Here is a 14,373-nt window from a genome sequence, read left to right on the forward strand (position 1 = left end):
ATAGTTAAGCCTTTACAAGAATGCCTGTCATTAGAAAAACTAATTTTAATTGGCTAGATGTTTGTGAATGGTTTCCAGATATTAGACCACATACAGATAGAATACATGGATAACCAGTACTTATGAGTTGGTTGGAAGAGTGTTTTAATCACTCACATAATAATTGAACAATGTACAGTTCAACAATTCACATCATCATGCATACATCCTCAAGTGATTGGTAGATATATCATGCCAGATAGATTGGATACAAGGGCGCATTTAATGCACCTTCTGCTACTTTATAATTTGGAAGAAATTCAAAATTTAGTTGGTGATTAGCAATTTTGTGCGTACTTGTACAAAGAATTATGTAATGCCATTAATCTATTGAATGATAGATAGAATTGGTGAGTGTTTATCATTGTTATATTTATGGGCATAGGATCGCTTCCCTATGCTAGCATCGTAATGACCTGTATCTCCAAGTCAAAATATGATATCTACTCTCATCTCCCTTAGGTTTCAAGTTCAAGTCACCCGACAAATATTTGATAAGAACTTATTATTAAAATTTTAACATTACGTTTTTTTTAATACAAGATGAAAAATATATAGACAAAAAACTCATTCAACTGCCATGTCCTTATACCAATAGAGGAGTTTTCTTGATAGAATCACTAACACGACGAGATAATTTGGCACCCATGTAGATCTTCTAAAATGCACCACTTGATTCGAGAGTACTTTTTGGCAACACTTGAAATTTGGCTTGCTTCGATTCCTTTAACATGTTTTCATGTTCTAGAACGACATCACCCTGATCATGTACTGAGGTAATTGCATCATCAACAACCTATTCTTATCACACATGTTCATTCGGAAATTACAAACAATAAAACTACAAGGCAGAACGACTAGAAATTGGATTTAACAATACTCAAACTTCATTGAAGCATGGAATAAATGGCCATATGATATTGTTAATACTCCTCTAGCATTTGGTGAATTTAATCAAGCATTTGAGGACATGCAATGGTATTGATGACATACAAGACGATAGATCCAACATACTAGTAGTGATACTAGCTACATGGTAAGTTTTTTTTTTGTCATTTGGGAAATTACAAAACAATAAAACTACAAGGCAGAACGACTAGAAATTGGATTTAACAATACTCAAACTTCATTGAAGCATGGAATAGATGGCCATATGATATTGTTAATACTCCTCTAGCATTTGGTGAATTTAATCAAGCATTTGAGTACATGAAATGGTATTGATGACATACAAGACGATAGATCCAACATACTAGTAGTGATACTGGCTACATGGTAAGTTTTTTTTTGTCTATTTTTTCATGTCAATATCATCATTTTTTTATACAAAAAGTTTTACAACCTAATGTCTTATTTATCTCAAACTGGTATAGAAGAAGAGATATAGGCTAATGAATAATTCTCATTCAACATGCTCTAATCGCATTGACTATTGGGAAAAGGTTGGATGAGAAGAAACATTATTTTATCATAAAACAAGTCATTTAATTATTTTAAGAAATGAATCATAGTAGAAAAGAGTTTTGTTACTTTATCGCATAGGGTTTGAGGCATAAAAGAAAGCCCACGACTCAATAGCAAAGATCTTTAATGTTCAGGGCACAATAACCGCATAAACCCATTTCACAAAGATAGAAAACTAAGGGCACAAGAGAAAAGGGACAAGCCTAGCCCACTGGTCATATACTTTTTGAACACAAGTAAACATAGCACATAATCCTCAATATTTCCAAATCAAATTGTCCTTAAAGATACCTAAAATAAATGAAATTTGTAGATACACAATCATCACATTCATAAATATTTTATGGCTTATAGCAAATCTAACAACACCCCATAGTTACAGTTGTTCAAAACAAATAAGCAATATGCATAAATCATTACAATCATGTATAAAAGGCCTAAAAGTTGTAGTTACTTATGCCTCTGGTCACTTCCCTTCATACCAGGTCGAGTTAGAATGCTCTCCTGAAAATAATGAATTAATAATGGGATAAGACATAAAGTCCTAGTAACGAAGTATTAATTTAGGACGTATACAAGTAGGATGACAAGTTAGTAAAGTAGTGCTTAAATATAATTTAAGTAAAAATTATGCTTTCATAAATACAACCACATGAAAGAAGTATGCCCTACCACCCACAACATTAATTCATACAAAAGTACATATATGCAACAACACAATGAAATATGTCCTCACATCACCAGACTCCTCCTTCTGACTCCTTGATGTGGACGTAGGCCTTATGTGCTAAGTAACCTGGCCAAAGGTCACTCCACTCACATTAAGTCAAAGAGCCCCCTCCTACACCAATACTGCCCAAGCATGAATTATAATGTAAGAGGTATCTACCTAAGAGCTCTATCTCAATTCCGGGCCACAGAAAAAGAAGAACTAAAGGGTCTAACAAAAAGCCAAACGGTATGATCAGTAATGTAAGCATGTCGTGTGGATTTCAAGAACAATTATCCACTTCCAACCTCTACATATAAACCCTATGCATAGTCACAATATAAATTAAAAATATCATAGTTCTTCAAAGTGAGACGATATAATTTCGAACGAAGTACAACACATTTCCATTTTATTTAATAACATAATATTAATGTATCAAATTCAGCACCACAAGAAAACATAATTCCCAATAAAACACAACTTATGCATAATTAAATCAACATACTTCCTACTTCACCAAAATTTATCATGTAAGAAAATATATACTTTATTCATAGACATACTTTTACAAATTAATTTGATAAAATAAATAAGTTAACCCTGGTTACCTCAATTCTAAGCTTAACTTTACATGCTTTAAAAATAAGAGTGCGAATTATAAACTCCGAGGTGCAAAATAATCTGCATAATAATGTACTTACAATGTAATACTACTTCCGGTCCTTAATATAATACCTTGTTTGACTTTTATTTTGGTTCTAAGATCCCAATCTACTTTGTCTCTCATATATATTTATTCATTTTTCCCAAGATAGTGCTCCTAATAATGATAGTTCTAACTAATAAACTTGATTAACAAGGATATTTTAGGAAATACAACACCTATTTATTACAAATAACTAGCTTAACTTATTTTCTTAATCTACTCAAATTAGTCAACTAGCTCTTATATTGAGGACAAAGATAGTATATAAAAATAAATAACTTAATTATATAAAACTTTACTAATTCCAAATTAAAATTCTCAATTATTTATTCTAATTTCATTTGAAATTTTTCCTCACTCCAAATAATTCATTTGAACCACATATTAACCTCAAATTTTATTTTATTTAATTGTATACAATTCTAAATTTATAAGTAATTTTCAAGCTTCAAAAATTCTCTAATAATATATGCTCAATATTTTTAACATTCTAAACCTATTAAAATCTCAATAGTATGTCAAACAACCCAAATAAATTATTTAACTCAAATTTAATTGTTATAATTATTACATATATCTTGAATAAAATATTTTCAATTAAAATTTAATTTTAATTCTAAAAGCAACAAATAGACAAATGCAAAACCAATTGAAATTAACTATTTATTTATCTCTAAATTCTTATGGCCATCTATTCTCAAAACTCAATACTTACTTCATATCTAAATCCCAAAATTTTCTTTGATTATCATAATATTATATCCATCAGGTAGATCTAGTTGAGTATGATAATTTTCAATAAAAAAAATTTTGTGATCAGGAGTTGTTTTATTTAACAAAAATAAACTCTGAAGCTTGGAAGAGGAAAAGATGGGGGATATCCGGCAAAGTATGGTATAGTTAGGAGTATATTACACATAATAACTCAATGTGATAATTGAGAGAGTAGGATTTAAGAAAAAAAAATTTTTTTCCTTATAATCCTAATTTCAATAAATCACTTTTTAGGTAAATCCTCTTTACTCAAGTAATTACATGGTAAAATCTCATTTATTATGAAATAGTTTTTTTCCAAATATATTTAAATCATATGAATAAAAATTAGGATGTTCACGAGATCAGCATAACATCTTATTCATAATTAGAGGACAATGTTTTAAAATGAATCCTCAGTCAGTGCCACTAATAGTTGAGTTGCTTTGTCTACAAATTCTCCAAAATGGACTGAGTAAATGATATGACGGTTATTTCTTTGCTGAACCACCAATTGTAATTGTAAATGAAAATATAAGAAAACGAGAACCCTAAAATTTAAATCATTCTCATTACATGCCTGCCTCATCATCATACCCTTCCACCTGTTCCACTCCAACTCAGTTTGGCTTTCATGACATGCTATCAATATTGACATTATCGTATTTCAACTCACCTAATATTCCTTAATTTCAATCATCCATGTCCTTATTTGATGAACATTCATTATTTATTGATGATTATAACACTTACTTTTGAGGAAGGTAATCTATCAAATGAAACATTTGCTACCCGTTAGCAATAAAATTTTTTAGTTGAATCCCCTTAGTTTGATTTAAATATGCCAACTATGTAAGCAAATGAGATACTTGATCAAACTAAAGAATTGAATATGCAATAATCACCACAACGTATGTGGAGGAGAACAAGATGTGATACTAGAAGCCATTATTTATAAGGTAAATCAATTTTTTATTTTTTGGTCATGTCATTTTAATCATTATTTATTATTAATTTTTTAAAACCTAATCATTACATATTTTGATTAATCACTTCTTAATAAATACAATATTAATTATTAATATTATTATATAATGATTAACAAAAACCTAATTATTTACTCATAAATCATTATTCAAATGATGATCAAATCATTATCAAAATCATTTTTGGGGGGTTTACTGATGATGCTTTTGTTGTTAAAGCACTCAATTAAACTAGGTCCCAATTAATTTGTAGTTCAGGATCGACCTAGGTCATTACTTCCAAGGAGCAATTTATGGGTTTCTTTAGGTGAAAATTCAGGTAATAAAAAAATACAATAAATTGGACCTAAACTAAAATGCAAAATTTTAATTATAAATGGAAAATGCAAATGTCCTAAAATCTATATGAAAATTAAATTAAACATAAACGAATGCAACGCAATTTTTGGGGGGGTTTTTTTTTTAGAAAACAAAATTAAAATGATAAATGAAGAAAATTGAGTAAAGAACAAAGAAAATTAACAAGTAAAAATTGAGAAGTTCTCTTTGGTAAGGTAGGGGAGACAACTTAGAATTCGCATGGATTTAACCTTCATAACCTTAATCAGTTAATTAGACCAAAGGGAGGTGATAAGAGAGTGGAACTAATAAACTTAATTACCTACTTGAAATAAAGGAAACCCTCAACTTCAAAAACCCTTAAACTATTAGAGAACTCGTAACAGTATAAGGTTGATTAATTAAGCTTATTAAAAACCAATGAAAACAACTCAAATTAATTCTGGAAATCATGTTTGAAATTATCCAATTAAACAATTAGACAATTAACCAACTTAATTAAACAATTAAGAGGCAAAAGAACCCAAATTTTGCAATTCAAACCATATTGATAATTAAACTCATAATGAAAACTCAATTGTAAATTCAATTAACAATGCAAAGGTTCTAAACATAAATTCCAACAAGGGTCTCAACACAAATAAAATCCAAATATCAATCCAGTCCAAGCATAAAGATGACAATCTAGAACTAAACTGTCTCACAAAATTACAACTTAAAATTATCTAAAATTAAATAATTTCAAGTCCTTGAATGAAAAAGATAAATAGAACATCACTCCCTTATGGTCTTCAAGTACTAGCCCAAGGCTCAAGTCTCCTCTATGCTCCTCCCAAATTGTCTGCCTCACAAGCTTAAGCTTCCATCAATGTATCTCCTCCTCCAAGCTCCTTAGTGCAATTCATGGGCATGTGACGCAGTGTGATGATTCAAGTTATGGGTGAAATACGCGTGGAGCAATTGATGAGAGTGGATGATGCTGTATGACAATGGAACGGAATGAATGGATTGTGAGAGGGCGTGGGACTCAAGGGATAGTGGTGAAGGAAGAGATTTTACGTTGAATTTTGCCATGAGTGTGAATGGAGAAGGAGAAAGTGATTCTAGGCGTAGGCTGGAGGGATTATTTTAATGGGAGAAAAGAAAATTCTCTTGAATCCAAAACTCAAGCCCATTAGTAATTAATTGACCCACTTGATATTAGCCATTGGATTGTGCTTAAATCCCAAGAAATAATCTTGCACCATTAGATTTCCTATATGCTCTTTCTTGACTTACAAGAATTTAAGTGCATCCATTAATGTAGATTATATCCAAATATAATATAATCTATATCAAAATTAAATATTAGATATGCACAAAAATTAGGCAAGAAATTGCAAAACTTTCTAAAACTAATCTTTCTAAAAATATAAGACTTGTTTTCCAAAGAAATAGAAAAAATTAATTCCATGTCAAAAATAAGAAATCACAAAATATTTATATTTTTAATCCAAAATCTCAATTTTTATGCAAAATCCAAAAATAAACCAATTTATCCAATAATGCATAAAAATCCAATTAAGCTCAAAATTATCGTTTAAATCCTAATTTAATATGGGATAAAATATATAAAAATTGAGCTTTATCATTGACATATAGTGAAGGATTATAAAGTTGTTCAAGAGGTGATGAAATTTAGAAGTCATTCACACTAAGATAAAATTCAGATACACAAAAAACAAAGTTTATTGAAGAAACCGTTTTTGGGTGGATGAATTTTTAAAATTGTTCAAATCTTAAACGAGTTTAAGCATTTGGAAAAATAATTCCCACCATAAAGTATCTGAAGTTTTTTTCTTTTGTTTTTTTTTAGTGAAGAAAACCTAATTGTGAAACAATTATAATAAATATTGAAACAATAGCCAACAACTAAAGTTATTTGTATTCATGATTTCATGAAGTTCAACCGCAACATTATGTTATTCCCCCCTTTGAGCATACAACGAAAACTAAAACCAAAAAGCACACTTGACCAAATCCACCCCTTGGTGTTGCACAACTTAATAGTCATTCTAAAAGGCCACGATAATCTCACAGCAAATTTCCAATCAACACTTGTGGTGGACCAATTCTAAAACAAAATTTTGCCTATTTATGAGAACATAAACCAGCCCGCAAATTTTCGTAACGTGTTTCGTTGTGTTAGATATCATTAAAATCATAGTTTTGGTGGTAACAACTAGTTACTTACCTCCAAAATAATTATGATTTTGATAGTTTCTAACATAAAATCTGAATTGCTTGTATGAAATGAGACACAATCAGGAGATGGTTTACTCAATTAGATTTGGGTCCTAATCCACCAAGAGTGGACTAGATATAACCTAATAAGAAGTATGGAGGGTAACGATTTATCAACGGTCGTTAAGACATTTCAGAAAGAGTTGCTACAAACAGCATTGCCTAATCGTCAGAGTCCTAAGTTCTAGAGTTGTGTCCTCTTTGAATCACTAGAGGGAAAATAAGAGTAGCTGTCAAAAGGGGTTGCTATCACGAGTCGGATTTACAAGTTGTTACCCTCCCTGCTTCTTGTCTGGTTATAACAAGTCCACCTTTGCCCAATTGGGTAAAACCAAGTTGTGATTGTGACTCAGTTTTGTGTGGGTAATCTAGACACTGAATTCACAAGTACATCCCAAAACCCCTTCAAAATGAAATACATCAAAATGTATGTCCTGTTTGCGGATAAGGTAAGCAACATATCCACATGTCCCCTTCTCTTACGCTTTGTTAAGCAAACATGCAAGGTTGCGAAGTTCTTCAAACGCATGCATTGTTTCTGCATCAAATCCCCCTGCAAACTGTATTGAGGGATGAAAGAGAGGGAAACATTAGCACTTACAATCATATGATCATTAGAGAGCATGTATAGACAAACAGAATGACATGGCAAAATCTAGAAGCGCTCGTATACAAATTTTAAACATGCAATTTAGGTTCTGAGATCCTCAACAATAATCTATTATGTCTTGGGAAGATCTGTGGCTCTTTCTTTGTAGTAATAAAATACAAAAAAGAAATACCAAATGAAACTACGAAATAAAAAAAAGCATAAAATGCAGGTTTAGCAGCATTTTTAAGTCTTAATTTACTCAATAACGAACGTAGTCCCCCAAAGTTCAATTAGAGACAAGTAGTCAGTCCAATTTATTTATTCCAAGTATGAAGATAATTATAGCAATATTATATCAACTTATCAAGTAATATATTAAAGTAAACCAAAATATAATAATTAGATAGGGCTAGGACAACAGATAAATTTGTTTACGTGACAATAGTTATCATTATCCTTTTATGTCAAAATGTTTCATTATCTCGCATGCGGATTCCCAACAACCACTTGTTTTGGGGAGTTTTTAATAGATTAAATATGTAAAGGAAAAATTTTAACTGTGGGAATTCAAAGAAGTTTAACTATGAGAAAAAACTGTACTTTAAAAACGTTATCTGTTTTGTACATTTAAATACATTTTAAATCTATAATTTGTTTTCACAACTATCATCTTAAATTTGCAAAAAACTGTCTCCTGGAGACCTGACTGCATTCCTGAAATCATAGTAAAATACATTTTCTCCTTTTACCAGAAAAAGTAATCATCATATTAATACTTTAATTGTAGGGAATCCAAATCAATTGTCTCTCTTTTCATGTTTAAACTAAAATTGCAATACCTCGGAAATGAAATTTTGACCAATGGCCAGATAGCTAAAAGTACAAAATCGCTTCAGTTGAAACTAAATGACTAAACTATTTTCTCAAGCAAATCAAAGGGAGTAAAAATGCACCTAACAAGAAAATTCATTTTCATATGGGAGATTCAAAATAAAATATTGGACTGCCAAAAGAACTAGGAATGAACCTGATGGATTCTGAAAGCAAATCTCACTCCTTGGAGAAGCATGTAGTCCATTGCAGGATCTTTTTCTGTTGATGCCTTGGCTTGAAGTTCCATAGCCACCCTTTTCATATACTTCTTTGCCAGTTTAACTGAGACTAGCTTTATCTGCAACAATAAATCTAGTCAAATATCATTTGGAGCTCTGCTGAACCAGTAACAATTCATCCTTAGGAGTCCAGTTTCCTCATGTTTCTAACCTAAAATTCGATATTTCATTTAAAGCTATAGAAACCAGAGGTGCATTGTGTGATATGTTTGCTGAAAATCAGCATTTACACATAGATCATTATGGTTTCCACTTTTCAAGCTTGAGTCATCAAATATCAAATACTATAACTATCTTATAACATTATCATTGCACAGTATTACCTATTTCATAGTCAGCAGCCTGTCCTTAATTTTGTGGACCATGCCAGGTCAGCTAGAAACATGCTAAAACCTCAGTCACAAAAATCATTTCATCTTTTTTTTGGTTATGTCAACACTGTGCCATATATTGTAAGATTGTTAGATCTTTACTGAATATGATGAGGCTTTGTATTTTTTATATCTTGACTTCATCACTGTTGTTAAACTCTTTTCAACGTAAACTGATATTAGTAATGCTTTCGTTGTACAATGCCACAAATATGTCAAAGTAATTGTTTGTATGTTTACATAGACAGATGCACAGCATGATGTACCTTGCCGATGATTTCATTGTCAAGCATCCATTCTATGGGAATTTGGAACTGCTTGCAATTACGCATCAAAGAGTCTCTTGTGCGAAGAAGGTTATAAACTGTTCGTTCCATCCTGACAGGGAAAACAGAACGAAAGCAAAAATAAGCATAATAGTAATTAAATGAAGGGCTCCAGGAGTTGTTTATTTCCCTAAGAGAACTTTCACAGATGTTCAATTACTTACTTTTCTGATAATGCAACCATTTTCTTTAGAGCAATATCACAAGGGAGCCGCGGATCATCCTTGTAAGAGGACACTTCAGTCTCCAATCTTTTCAGATCTCTATATCCAAAGGCAGCTTCTCGTAATGTGTCAGCTTTCTTTTCTGGCCAATCAAAATGCTTTAGGACTGCTCTCTCGTCAACCTAAGAGTGTACATGATTAAAACCAGTAGAACAAGACAAGAACATGCAAAAGGTTCTCACTTTCAGATTCATATGAAGAAAATGACTTACAAGGAAGCCGAGTTCATCATCCAGCCATTTCACGAATGCCACTACATCTTCTATGTTCTGATAAACTGCATTGTTTACCTCTCTAATCAATGACTTTACAAATTCTCCTTGTGTCTCAACATCTGCCTTTATCTACATGTCAACGGATAATGATTAGTTATATGCAAATGTAAAGCAGAGCATCCATCCGATCAAAATACCTGTAGGAAATAGAATATACACATATATATACAAGTGAGAGGAGCCTCTGCATTAATGGCTCATTATGATAATATCATATCCTATCAAATCCTAATCATAATTACATAATATTTACATATCAAATCATATCATATCTCTACAATACCAAATATTGAATCCCCAAGATATCACTTCCCCCAGTGTTCATGCTAAAAATCGTAGTTATTTAAAACTTAAAAATTCAATTTTTAGTTTAGTATTATTTAAAAACTTCGATTTAATCCCTTTCTTGTCAAATCTCCATTAAATTATTCTAACGCTTTCAACCAGGTGGTATTTTGATACTTTAAATTTAAATGTGTAAGGTTCGTGATAATTCACTTAAATTACTAATCTTAGGTAGCATGTGATGCCATACGTGAGTGATTTTTAATTTTCTACTTTTAAGCATTTTGTTAACTGTTAATCTAAATCATATATATCCTTCTTCTTTTTTTTTTTTTTTTTTTGGACCAGAAACTAAATCATATATATTCAAAGTACTAAAATGTCATATGGTTAGTCCCATCGACAAAGTTTAATGAAATATTTAGGAAAAAATTAATAACAACCACTACCTTAATATTTTCTAAAATTATAGAAGTAAAGCACTCTGACCCAATGTAACTGATTCAATGTTCTTTTCGTTTTTTTTTTTTTTTTTTGGGGGGGGGGCCCTTAAGTGTGATAATAATAAGGAACATGAAAAGTTGAAACTACTCACAGCAAGCAAATGTGATGAGCGGTTTTCGATTTCTCCAATCATGCTGCTACGAATATCAGCAACATCTGCTGCATCAGAAAGTCCTCCATTTGAAGAATCCTTTCTAGAATCTCTCTTCATAAGCGAATGGTACAATTCCACTACCTGTGGAGCTCGTTTCACCATCCCTCCAGTGTTACTACTCCTCTGTGTGAAATTCGGAGGCGGTGGTGGAGGAGGTAGAGGTGGTGGTGGAGGTGGAACTTGACTAGTATTTTCTTGTTTTGAAATACTAGATATACAATATGAAGAAGGCCTTGGAGGAGGATTAGGAATACGCAAGGCCCTCTTCTCAACATCTGAAGAAACCAAAAGTTTGTTAGCTTCTTGGAAGTTCCCAAAACATTGTGGCCTTTGGACAATCTCCAAATCAGATTGTTTTTGCATTTCTTTTGTACATAGGAAATAATCAGATTGTCTCCTCTTACTCAATACAGTGTCTTCCTCAGAACAATTTGATGATCCACTTATAGAGTGTCTTCTTTTGGGGCTTCTCCCAATATGACTATTTGGGCATTCTTCTATTTGTGACAAATGGTCGCTACTTATGGGCCATTTCTTGGGCTTCTTGATTGAATCGAAACTATTTACATTATTCTCAAATGAGCGAGGGCTTGAGGAAGGCTTATTGACAGAATCAGGCGTTGAGCATGATGAATTCTTCAACTCGTTTCTTAAGCATGAATTTACCCACCTAAGGTAGGCAAGTTCTTCAACCTCAGATAACCTGCTCATTTGTAAACCTTCTACTTGCTTGCATAGATCTTCATTTGTTAGTCTGAGCAATGATGCCTCGGCTTTGACTTTCGCTACAATATCACTCTGATCACAAGCATTATAAGAATGCGGGATGAGAAAGAATTTAAATTTAAATCAGGAAAGAAAACGAAAAATCTTCCTTTAGGCTTTAGTAAATTCTTGAGTAAATATAATATCTACAAGAATAACTCATGAGAACAGGAAAATTAACGATTAAAGCATATAGGCATGGTGTTATAAAAAAAAAAAAAGCATATAGGCATGAAATTTTCATAACTAAAGTTAAGATTTACTTTAAATAAATTTCTCAACTCTGGAAAGACAGGACAATGCAATGTTGCAAAATAGAATGTGCTTCAGTAATAACTATTTCTACAATAGTTAGAACAGAATGTCATTACTTTTCCTCTGTATCGAGACATTGAGTGCATCAAAAAGTGAAGATTAAATTTATGTTAAGCAAGTCAGCTCAATCGTATTCATGCCTTTCTGCTTGAAAAAAATAGAGTTAATCTTTATATCACAAATCAATAGTGAACGAGAGAATCACCTCTGAAGATTTAGCAAGACAGGGCATCTGAGACTCCAAAGAAGAGAGTCTGCACGTGAGGTTCCTTTTCTGCATCTGTAGCTCCTTGTTCAATCGCCTCAATTCAACGACCTCAAGCTCAAGATTCTGAGTACAATCCTTGTGTTTGCCTTTCACTTCTTGTTCTTCATGTCTTTCTGAAACGCATGTTGTTAAAGCAGCTAACTGCTCAGCAAGCTTAGTTTTCTCCTCTTCAAGCTCCTTTTGATTTGTCTTACATTTAGACAGCTCTGCTTGCAGCTTCAATTCTCTTTCCTTCGATTCTTGAAGAAGGCTTCTCATATGATCCAACTCAGTAAACAAATCCGTCGACGACTGTCTCCGATGCGTCAGATTCGGATACACCCGAGCAACATTCATTGGGCACGACAAATCACTGTTGAGAGACCTCTTGACTCTTGAATGAGCAGGCACTGCTACTGAATTCGCTAGAGGTTGCTTCTTGTTCGCAACTGTCGCCTGCGGTTTTGTTTTCTTCTCTGCGGTGAAGCCTTTCACAATGTGTGCTCCCCAGGAAGATGCTAACCTAGGTTTCGAGTGATTCGAATTTCCTTTCGCATTTTGAAGCTTCAGATTCTGATTTTGATCGGCGAATTTTGACGAACCCTTGGTACTAGACCTGTTCTCTGTTGTGTTTTCTTCTCCCATTGCTATTGCTAATGAAACCTGAGAACTAACACAGAATATTAAGTAGAAACAAAGAAACGGTGGAAATACAGGCCCAACAAGAGATCCAACAAAAAGGCCATTAAGCTAAAAGCCCTGAAACTCTTATGCGGACTGATACTTCTCCTCCACTGAAGCTTGGAAGCTCAAGTTTGAATTTGCGAGAGGAATGAGTGATACATGCAATGTCAGATGGGAGTGAAGTGGCAGCTTTTGCTTTTCAAATTTTGAAATTTGAATGAGGAGAGCTAAGCTGAGCAGGGAACTTAACTGCGCGAGCAGTACGAGGGGGGGCATGAACGGTCATTTCTTCGTAAGTGGGACCCACAGGAGCTCCAACGAGAGCCAACTTTTCATTGTTTGGAAAGGGAAAGACCAAAAAAGTGGAATGTGGAGTGTGGACGGGCGATTAAATTTATTTTTCCCCTCAAAAAGGTAAATAGTTATATTTTTTTGGCAAACAAAAACACTTGTAATTTTTTCATGAAACATTTAGTACCAAAAATAAATATTTTTTAAATCCAATCCCTTTTTTCGGCTGGCAAATCCAATTCAATTTTTATGATTTTCATAGTAAAAAACTTTAACATCTATTTATTTATCTCAGCATTTATTTTCAAAGTAAAATGTCCTGACCTTTATTTATTTATTTTAGTTTTTATTTCAGTCATTTCCTCTATTTTTAAAAACACACACTTAAATTCAAGCAATTAATTCTGCTAAGAATATTTTTAAAAATCCAAAAATATATTTTTAAACTAAAACTAATATTAAAATAAACATCAATTTATTAATTTTTCCTTCTCCTAGTACCCTTGAATGAAACTATTTACAAATTGTTTGCAGGAATATTGTACTGAAAAATATTAAATTATAAATTCAAATGATTTATATAACTTATACCATATCATGAATAAAAATATATGTTTGAAATATATTTTAGTCATTTAAAAACATAAATAAATAAATTTCCATAGATAGGAAAAAATTTAAAATTATTTTGTAATAACTACACATCCTATTTTGAAAACATACGTTTAAGTTTGAATAGTTAACTTTGTTGAGAATACTTTAAAGATATCTTTCTAATTAAATATATATTATTTTTAAATTTAATTTACTAATTCAACTTTCATCATGTTAAATATTTAATTTTAGCTAAATTTTTTTGAAGACTAAAGATTTTTCTTTTCTTTAATATTTTTGTAGTCAATTATTCTTTTAATCTTTTACTTATATTGGGACAAAAAAAAAGCTT

At 31.9% G+C, this 14,373-nt stretch overlaps 1 protein-coding gene across 1 annotated transcript; it reads right to left on the reverse strand.

The window, feature by feature from the left end:
• Positions 1–6,973: 6,973 nt before the first annotated feature.
• On the reverse strand, positions 6,974–13,185 carry LOC114712380 (protein CHUP1, chloroplastic-like). The gene is made up of 7 exons (XM_028896907.1): positions 12,411–13,185; positions 11,063–11,923; positions 10,120–10,251; positions 9,848–10,029; positions 9,624–9,735; positions 8,902–9,045; positions 6,974–7,842 (listed from the first exon to the last, which is right to left on the reverse strand). The coding sequence occupies exons 1-7, from the start codon at positions 13,095–13,097 to the stop codon at positions 7,762–7,764; spliced, it is 2,199 nt and encodes a 732-aa protein (XP_028752740.1). The 5' UTR covers positions 13,098–13,185; the 3' UTR covers positions 6,974–7,761.
• Positions 13,186–14,373: the final 1,188 nt, after the last annotated feature.

The sequence above is a fragment of the Neltuma alba genome, unplaced genomic scaffold, assembly GCF_004799145.2.
Source record: "Neltuma alba isolate B1F8T4 unplaced genomic scaffold, ASM479914v2 tig00011353_pilon, whole genome shotgun sequence".
Lineage (NCBI taxonomy): Eukaryota > Viridiplantae > Streptophyta > Magnoliopsida > Fabales > Fabaceae > Neltuma > Neltuma alba.